Source organism: Olea europaea, chromosome 16 (genome assembly GCF_002742605.1).
Source record: "Olea europaea var. sylvestris chromosome 16, O_europaea_v1, whole genome shotgun sequence".
NCBI classification, from domain to species: Eukaryota; Viridiplantae; Streptophyta; class Magnoliopsida; order Lamiales; family Oleaceae; genus Olea; species Olea europaea.
The window spans coordinates 742,613-752,646 of record NC_036252.1 but is presented as its reverse complement, the minus strand read 5'-3'; the positions used below and the strand labels follow the sequence as shown (position 1 = coordinate 752,646).

Sequence of the window (10,034 nt, the reverse complement as noted above, 5' to 3'; positions counted from 1 at the left end):
CTTATTATTTGGGCTAATGGGCCTTACAATTTGAATTCTATGGGCCCCCAAGAAAACCAATTCATGGGCTTGAAGGCTGAAGCTTTAGGGCACACAATAACCTAATCCATTTCGGGCTCATGGCAGACTATAAATTGTGACGATTGCGGTCGGCCTGTATCTGGGTTTAATTGCCGTTGTTGAACCGTCGGCTATCAGTACTTTCCTCTCTAACGTTTGCGATGGTACTCTCTTCCTCTGTACATGTGGAATATTCGGGAACTGCATTCGAACAATTTTTCTCGTTTTGATTTTGTAAATGTTATGTATTTGGATAATTGTTATATCTTTATACTCGTGGTTGGGTTGTGTAAGACGATATCGATTTGAATTTATCAGTATATGAATAAAATATGTTCAATTTGTTGATTATATTTCTTCCATCGTGGACTGTTTATTTAGTAATTTTATTACTATTATCATTGAAATTTTTATACGTTATTTGCGGAGTTTAATGTTTGAATATTTTGGAAACGTTGAATCTATGTATACGAGAAAAGGTAATGTTTTTTATTTATTAGCAGATAATTAGAAATAATCAGATCACGGAAGCGAGTAAGTTGCTCATAAAAGAATTCTCTCATCTGTATCTTGGTCTGCATTTCTACAAGTAATGCTATTTAGTAACTGAATAAAGAAAATTATTTTGCTACCAGTAACAGATTTCTCTTTTCTACATTTTTTTGCGAATTTTTGTTCTTCAGTAATTCACCAGTAAATTAGCTGATTTATAACCTTTTTATTAACGCGGCCTACTTTTTCAGAGCTTGTAGGAGAGAGGATTTTTTTATTAACCGATTGAAATTTAGTATATGTTCTACATGATTGTGATTTTCACTGTAATCCTTTGATCTGTGCAGGCCAAGAGAACCAAGAAGGTAGGCATTGTTGGGAAATATGGTATGTGCCATCTTATATTTTATCAGTGCCCGTTTCTCTCGTTTTCAATTTCTTTCTGCAGTGGAAGTATTTCATTTTGAAAGTAGCTCATAGTTTTGGGGATAGAGAGGAATAGACCTTTGGTGGGCGTCATGTTTGTATATTGAAATGAAACAATCAGCAGGATATAATATTCTTTGCCTGCTGATGAGAGGATTACTTATTAGGAAGTTGTGAATTACAGAAAGATAATTATGAACAAGTAATTGAGTGGCTCATTGCTTTTTGCGGCGAATCTAATTTAGGTTCATTTGCAGTTTGGACTTGTATTTTCCTTAATTTCCAAATGGGTCTCTGTAATAACTTTCTGCTTTTTGTGTTAATCTTTAAGGTACTCGTTATGGTGCTAGTTTGAGGAAGCAGATTAAGAAGATGGAAGTCAGTCAACACAGCAAGTATTTCTGTGAGTTCTGCGGGAAGGTATGCTTCTTCGACTTAGGTTCCATATGATATAGTTCTATCAATGTTCAATATGAGTGAGTGTTGTCTAATTGAACTGTAACTTTTGCAGTATGCCGTTAAGAGAAAGGCCGTTGGCATCTGGGGATGCAAGGACTGTGGCAAAGTCAAAGCTGGCGGTGCTTACACATTGAAGTAATTGTTCTCAACACCTCTGCTTCTTTTCTATTCTGCATTCATAGTATAAAAGATTGACATGCCCCTTTTTTGCAGCACTGCTAGTGCCGTGACTGTCAGGAGCACAATCCGGAGGCTGAGGGAGCAGACCGAGAGTTAAATTTTATGCTAGATTTCTGCATTTATGTGGTGCTCTACTTCATTTTTTTAATGCAACTTTAGATTCAGATTTTTGTGGGATAAGCGGCAATCTTATGTATTATCTGGAATATCTATTTGACATCGTAAGCTTTTGAAACTATTATATGGTGAAATCATGCGTTTTTGTTGCCTTCAAGACAGAACAATTCTCTTTTCTTTTCTAGTACTTTTAAGTCACTTGTTCGAAAAGACGAGGCTCACTAGTGCAACACTTTTTCCTAGCTAACCTATGCAAATATTCCAACAAACAAAACCTATACTTGAGTGGAAGCAAAGGTGAGCAGCCTGAAATTTCAGGTTCTACAAATCGCGTCCGTTTGAGGAGGGTGCACCCATCTCATTCTATGAAGTTACAAGACAGAAATTGAAATGTCGTCCATGTTTCTGTTACTATGCATTTGCTTTTGTGCAGTCTTTGTCGCTGCTACTCGAGCTGCACTGGCTGCTGTCAGCTGATGATACTGCTCTGTTGACTCTTTAGCCTACCTTGGTCACCTCGTAAGCTCTCTGCTGCCCACCGTGCTTCCTGGAGGTCAAAACAAAAAATAATTAGCCCCCGTTTGGTCCCCATCTTTTGGTAATGAAAATGGGTGGAATAGTAATTTTTTGAAAAATGAGTAGTTGAAAAAGAAGAAGTTTTCGATTTACGCGTAATATTATTTTATGAAAGATTGTGTTGTTGAAAATAGAAAAGAGAAAAATAGAATGTAATGAAATGTAATTTAATGGGGGCTTAGTCTCTCTACTGCTACGATATGCAAATCAAGCTAAGCCTCTGTTTGATATTGATTTAAATCAGATTTTAGTTTAAATCAAAGTCAAATAATCAACATTAATCACATTTTTTATGATCCCATAACTTTTCAACCACACATTTTAATTTTGAAATTTGCTAAAAATTTAATTTTAATTCGTAAACGGGGGCCAAATATTTTGAAGATCATTACTCAAATTGATCCCAAAAACCAATGACTAGTCTGCTTGACAAGAAAACTTGGAAATACCATAATCAATCAACTCAACATGAACAGAAGAAAATGTATCCACAACAAGAAAGCAATATTGCATCAATTGACATTGCAATCTTCAACTCCCATTGTGTTTGGAGAGGACCAAAAAACTATGACAGGCTTCTGTTGAACTAATGTTGGTCTAGAGGTGTCTAAATGGGTCTGGCCCGTCTAGGCCTAAGTCCTAACACAATCTGGAGCATGCAGACCCTGATAATTTAAGGCAAGGCATGCCAAAAAGAAAATTGTTGATATTGGAGAAAACGAGTAAAATTTGGATTTTGTTATTTTTATATAAAAATGGTATATAAACAATTACCGAATATGATGTGGAGAGAAAAGATTGGATGAAAAAATTGAATGTATTTTAAGCTGGCAAATGATAGGATGCCAAGCAAATATTATATATTTTTTTATGTAAATATTGATATACATCTAATAACGTCCGTAAAATTTACCTGAACTCAGTGGCGGACGCAGGTATTTGAAGTTAATGGGGCACGATTAAATTTATTAAAAAGTTACAAAAAAAATTTATGTATTCTACAAAAACACATACACATGATCACTATCATAAATTTACAAATCTCATATATATGATAAATAACAATTTTCAAAGAATTTCAAATAATTTCACATATACGATGAATAAATTTTTTAAATAATTTTCAAATTAAATATCACGAATGATAAAATAATTTCAACTCACTCTCAATTATTCGGTCATTGTTGGAACTCTATTTTAATAAAAAAAATTTCAACTGTCATTATTGTCCAATTCTAATTTTTGGTTCTTTGAAAAAAAAAAAAAAAAAATTCCCACCAACTTGAAGCTGGTGGGTCAAGTGACCCACTAGGACCTTGTGTTGGTCCGCCAATGCCTGAACTGCCTTAAGCACTTTGGAGCGGTAGACGTGGTGCTGTTCTGCGTGCTTGGAACATCAAGAATCCCATCATGCCAATGACCAGACTAGGTTTCTCCATTACTGAAAGTGTACGCTCCAAGACCTTGTCTTCGACCTTCATGCCAAGCTCCCTCATAAACATGTCCATTTGCAAATCTATAGATTCCAAATCCGTGCATCTTGTCAGCAAAATATTCTCCAGCATATGTATTGCCGTTTCTGAAGACATAACAATCATCTTTTAGAAATCAAATAACTATAGTACAAGCATATAAGATACAATGTGATTATCTAGACACCGTCATTCAAAGAAACCAATTGAAGACAAGATTACCATAGCAGATACTATAATGTTCCATGTCAAATGCAATTACATATGAGAAATCAAATCACAATAAATTAAGGTGATCTTCTTTTGTTGAATTCTAGACACCATCTGAACAGCAGGGAATACATAGGCAAGTCTTGAAATGTGAAGTGAATGAAACATACAAGTTCAATGAAAGTTGAAAGAAAGAATGGGTAGGTCTGCAATCTCTCTCGTTTTGGTAGGAAATAGAAACCACAAATTTTTTTTTCCTAAAGAATATTTCCTACGAACTCACACGGACAGAAAATCTCCCATAAGGACATTCTAAATCCGAAACATATGAATTATAGGAAATAACTTAGAAGTACCCATCTTGCTAACCAGGCGCAGGAAAAGTGACAACGCTAAAATCCTGAGAATTTAACAGTGAATCGATAATTATGTGCCATTCAAGGGCAAGCACAAAAGCCATTAATAAACCAGAATACATGAGAGTAATGATTTTTACAATAAACTATAACCTTAATACCAACAATAAAACATAAACTAAAATTCGATGTCCAAAACACAATCAACGTAAGCTATTGATAAGAATTCTTTCAGCATTTCCCACTTCGAAAAATATCGAACTAACAATTGGATAGATTCACATCTAACAATAATTGAACAGTTCTAACTGTAATGGTAGTGTCCAAGGCCTTGTTTAACTCCCCACTTAAATTCCCCCATATATCGACTCCCATTCTCGCAAGTATGAATACCACATCCATGGCTCTGTCCATTAGACCATTCCCCTGCATAAACATCCCCTGTGAAAAACCTGAACACCGCAAAACCATGCCTGAGACCTTGCTTATACTGCCCTCTATACCAGCTGACCCTCGCCCACGTCTCAGCCCCATATCCGTTGTACTTCCCGTCCACCCAATCTCCCTCATACCTCCCACTCATGAAATAATAATACACTCCACTTCAACTACTTTTCCCCTCATGGAACTCACCTCATATACATCTCCATTGCTATATGCCTGCACAAAGCACCCCGATATGGTGTTCTTATTGACATTTTGGTGCGATCCAATTGACCAAAAAACAGGGAAATGAGGACCTTTCACTTGTTTTTTCCATTAATTATGATAGGGAATGACCTTGCCAAGACCAGCCTTATGGTGGGAGCCTAGGAATGGCTAAATTAAGGGAGAATGGAAGNAATATGAATTCGTGTCGGGAGTGGTCACCCTGAAAATGGGTCGAGTGACTGCTTGAGTATTTTATGTTGAACGGTTAAAATCTGAACTCAGTGTTTACGACGACTAAACTTCGACATCTGTGATTTGTTCATAGGACCATTGAAAAAAATGAAATTTAAGTTAGTGAGAATAATTAGAGGGACAAAATGGTCATTTATGCTCGTACCTAATTATCGGATCTCGGACGGGGATAAAATACATATATGGCAGATTAGAGAAAAGTATTACAGATTTATTAGCTTCTGTGATCTTATATATTCCGAGAATTCAGTCTTTTGTCTTTAGTGAAAAAAACAAGGACTACTAATTAGATTTTGTGGTCTAGAATCGCCTAGACAGGATCTAATTATTGGAGCTTGGAATATATATGTCCGATCAGGTCCCTATGGTAGCTCTATAAAGTATTGAAACTTAATTGTGGTAATTAGAATAGTTTTTGGCTTAATTGTAATTACAATAAAATTTTGTACTTGGTTGTAATTATTATGAAAGTTATAAACTTAATTGTAATTGTAATTGAAGTTCTAAGACTACACATACAATTATATGTAAACTAATTAGAATTGGACTTAAATTAGAACTCCTATTTGAGTTTTAATTTTAACTCTTGTTTGAATGTGAAATTATAATTTTACTAGAATTCCATCATCTTTTTCTCTATAAATAGAGATTAGATGATAGAAAAATACTACAACATTCGTAATTCCATAAAATTCAAATTTATAGAGAGAAAAAGAGAGAGAAAATATATTATTTTCTTGTTGTTTAAGATTCAAGAATTAGTTTCTAGATTAATTGAAAGAAGGTGTCCACACGTCGGTGTAGTCTTTTCGTTGGAGAATATTATAGAAGGCTTGAAAGTTTGAAGCACCAAGATTCTTGTAATTAAAGGAGACGGAAGTTCGCGGATCAGAGTTAATTCAAGATTGATCATTAAATTTAGGTAAAAGATTCGAATCCTTTAATTTTGTTATAACATATACATGAACATCTAGACGATCTTGCTTATTTAATTAAAGAAAAATTTTAATTTCTAATTAATTTCGCTTCCGTATTTCAACAACTGGTATCAGAACAATCTAGATCATTCACGTGCATGTTATTTTTGAATCTTGATTGCATGTTTTAGTCGAGCGATATCGAAAGAATTTTTATATGTTGATTGAATGATTGGATTATTTTAGACTGTGAACCAATTATTTGTGGCCAGTATTTGATGTAATTTCTTATTTAAAGTCTATAACAAGATAAGTGGATTACGACTGCATCATTTTGATTTAATTTTCTGTACAATTAGATTCAAAATTTGTGAGTCTATGGGACATAGGAGTTTATATAATTCTTGTAATTTTGTGATCTTGAAAGTTGATTGAAATTGAAAAATAAATCTTGAAGATGGAGGACAAAGAATTCGAAGATTTGTATTTAATTTTTTTTTTTCAATTTGACTACTTCCCCGGCACACAACAAACTGTCTACCGAGCAGGCAGTCTAACTGTTTGTTGCTGTATGCGACCGGCAGACAGTTTCATCTGTAATTTGTTTTAAAAAAACGATTTTTTGAAATTAATTACAGGTGCAGTGACAGAGACTTCCTTGCTATTTTTGGAGCAACTATTATTAGATGCTTGGAAATTTTGGACTAGAGAATTAGATTAAATTTTGGGCTTTGGTCAAATTTATTTATTTCTTGAGTCTTTTAGAACCACAAATAATTGTTATTTTTATCTCTTTATGAATGCTTTAAATTGTTATTTGAAATATTGTCATTCTTGATATCATGACATATAGATTTATTTATGACATCGCTCGTGATACTATGAATATGATTCATATCATTTAACACGAATTTTTCTTTGATTAATTTAAATTTAATTTAATTATTCTGAATAGAAAAACGTAATAATCAAACTGTATATTAATTTAATTAATATGAACAACAGTTGGTAATTGTTTCAATTAAAATTCATTATTTTAAAATATTAAGTGGGAGAGTGTGTTTATTTAAATAAAAAACCACGGTTTTCTTTGGTCAATCTATAAGCAAAGTAACGCACTTGTCTCGTGTCGGTAATGCAACGGACTCCCTATAGGAGGGCTGCGTGGTTCAAGTTGCTCGATTGTATTTCTTTATGATAAAATCATCTAAATAGAATCTAATTTGTGATCATCCTATAGATGACGAAATTATTTTCAAGTGTTTAGAGATTGAGACAAAGGTTGTATACTCAAATCGAAATCATCTACGAACCTCCTATAGAGGCTCTCGTCTATAATTTTGGTAACCAAATAAAACGATGCTAGACTTACTATAGACATTTGTTGTCAGATATATTTTGTTTAAGTGGAATGGTCTTAGCTTGATTAGTGGACACATTGACCTATCATATAGAGAGACATGTTGGATCACAGGGATCAAGTCATTGTTGTATTATTGTAGTTAGATGGATCTACACATGCATACATTCATGTATTATATGCTAAATTGTCATTCGCTACTCAATTTTAATATGCAACTCAATTTGATGTTTGTGCTCATTGTCGGAAAACTCAATTTTCTACTCAAAGAAGAATATCCCGAGGAACCTACTGAGACTACAGGCAAGTCCAAGAAGACTGCGTATGATAAGTGGATCGCTGCTGACAAGATGGCTCGCTGTTACATTTTGACATTCATGTCAAACGTGTTATAGCAAAAGCTTGAAAGTCAAGAGACCTCTTATGACATACTAGAAAGCCTAAAGGGCATGTTTGGACATCAAAGTAGGAGGGCTCGCTTTAAGGCCATTCGTACCTGACAGAACATCCGCATGAAACCCGGAAAGTCTGTGAAGGATCATATGTTGACTATGATTGCACACTTCAACGTGACGAAGAATCTGGGTGCAACTATTGATCAGGAAACTCAAGTTGATATGGTATTGAATTCTTTATCTGATATGTTTTCACAGTTTACTGTGGACTATCACTTGCATAAGATGAATATGTCATTAACTAAGTTGATGAATGAGTTGCAAAATATGGAAAGTGGTCTCAAGGGTAAGGTTGGTTATGCTCATGCGACAATTGCTAGCTCCTCTGGGTCCAAGCCGAAAGGTGAAATTGGAAAGAAGAGGAAGAGATCTAACAAGAAGCCATGAAGCAACAAAAAGCCCAAATCAGATGAAAGGCCGAAAGGTAAGTGTTTCCACTGTAGTCGCAAAGGATACTAGAAGAAAGACTGCCCTGATACACTAGCTAAAAAGCTGGGTGTTGGTGAGTTTTTTATTGCTGAGTTATGTTTGGTGGTTGATTCTACAAATTCCTGGGTTATAGACTTTGGAGCCACTAATCATATATGCATGTCAATGCAGGTGCTTCAAGAGAGCAGAAGACTCAGTGAGAGCCAGTTTAAAATTACCGTCGGCACATGAGCTATAGTTTCAGCAAGAGCAGTAGGAGTAGTTTACTTTTATTTCAATAGTGGTAGGCGTTTAATTCTTAAAGACTGTTATTATGTACCGCGGATGAAGCGAAATGTGATTTCTGTTTCTTGTTTAATAGGTCAGGGTTATTCAGTAAACTCTGCGCATGATGCACTTTATGTTTTAAAGAATAAATCTTCTATTTGTGCTGGATATTTGGTGAATAGTCTTTATATTTTAAATTGTGCCACAAATGAAATAAATGTTACTTCTATAAACCATGAACGAATGTCTAACCATACTAGTGATACTTATTTATGGCATCTTAGACTTGGACATATTAACCTTAACAGGATACAAAGATTGGCTAGAGACGGTCCACTTAACACACTTAAGGTCGAACCATTGCCAGTTTGTGATTCTTGTTTGGAGGGTAAAATGACCAAGAGATCATTTCTAGTAAAAGGACATAGAGCCAAAGAAGTATTAGAACTAGTTCATTCTGATGTATGTGGACCCATGAATACATCTGCGAGAGGGGGTTATGAGTATTTTATCACTTTTACCGATGATTACTCTAGATTCAGATACATCTACCTAATGACTCAAAAGTCAGATGCTTTTGAAAAATTCAAAGAGTATTGGGCCGAGGTCGAGAAACATTTGAGTAAGAGTATTAAGACTTTTCGATCAGATCGAGGTGGCGAATATCTCTCGAGAGAATTCAGGGACTACCTGACAGAAAATGGTATTGTTTCTCAACTGAGTGCGCCAGGTACACCCCAACAGAATGGCGTTTCAGAAAGAAGAAATATGACATTGTTAGACATGGTTAGGTCAATGATGAGTTACACAACTCTACCTATCTCATTTTGGGGATATGCACTGGAAATAGCAACATATGTTCTTAACTTAGTTCCTTCTAAGTCAGTTCCCTTGACTCCCCTGGAATTATGGAATGGGCGCAAGCCTAGCTTATGTCATATTCAAATTTGGGGATGTCTGGCTCATGTGCTGAAAGAGAAAGCAGAGAAGTTGGAGTTTAGATCAGAGATATACCTATTTGTGGGATACCCTAAAGGTACCAGGGAATATTATTTTTATAGTAATCTAGATATGAAAGTCTTTGTTAGCACAAATGCCACTTTCTTAGAGGAATAGTATATTAATGAACGTCAGTCCAAAAGCAAGGTCGTGTTGGAAGAAATGAGTGGGAGTAATTCCACCACATCGATTCCTGAAACACAATCTCATGACAGACAACCCTTGGTGTCAGATATACCTAAACAATGTGTTTTGAGTGGGAGAGATGAGTCATCCAATCCCATGGATCAAATAAACATTGAAGGTATTGAGGAGGTAATTGAACCACCTAATGATGATACCAACATTGATACAAA

General features: G+C 35.0%; 2 protein-coding genes and 1 pseudogene across 2 annotated transcripts; 2 read left to right on the top strand and 1 right to left on the bottom strand.

Annotated features, from left to right (window-relative positions):
* The first annotated feature begins 70 nt into the window (after positions 1-70).
* Positions 71-1,891, top strand: LOC111411599 (60S ribosomal protein L37a). Its single transcript, XM_023042107.1, has 5 exons — positions 71-224; positions 900-939; positions 1,310-1,398; positions 1,490-1,572; positions 1,651-1,891. The coding sequence occupies exons 1-5, from the start codon at positions 222-224 to the stop codon at positions 1,712-1,714; spliced, it is 279 nt and encodes a 92-aa protein (XP_022897875.1). The 5' UTR covers positions 71-221; the 3' UTR covers positions 1,715-1,891.
* A 1,727-nt stretch (positions 1,892-3,618) lies between these two features.
* LOC111412889 lies at positions 3,619-8,042 on the bottom strand (annotated as a pseudogene).
* Positions 8,041-8,612, top strand: LOC111412888. The gene is made up of 2 exons (XM_023043756.1): positions 8,041-8,326; positions 8,584-8,612. The coding sequence occupies exons 1-2, from the start codon at positions 8,041-8,043 to the stop codon at positions 8,610-8,612; spliced, it is 315 nt and encodes a 104-aa protein (XP_022899524.1).
* Positions 8,613-10,034: the final 1,422 nt, after the last annotated feature.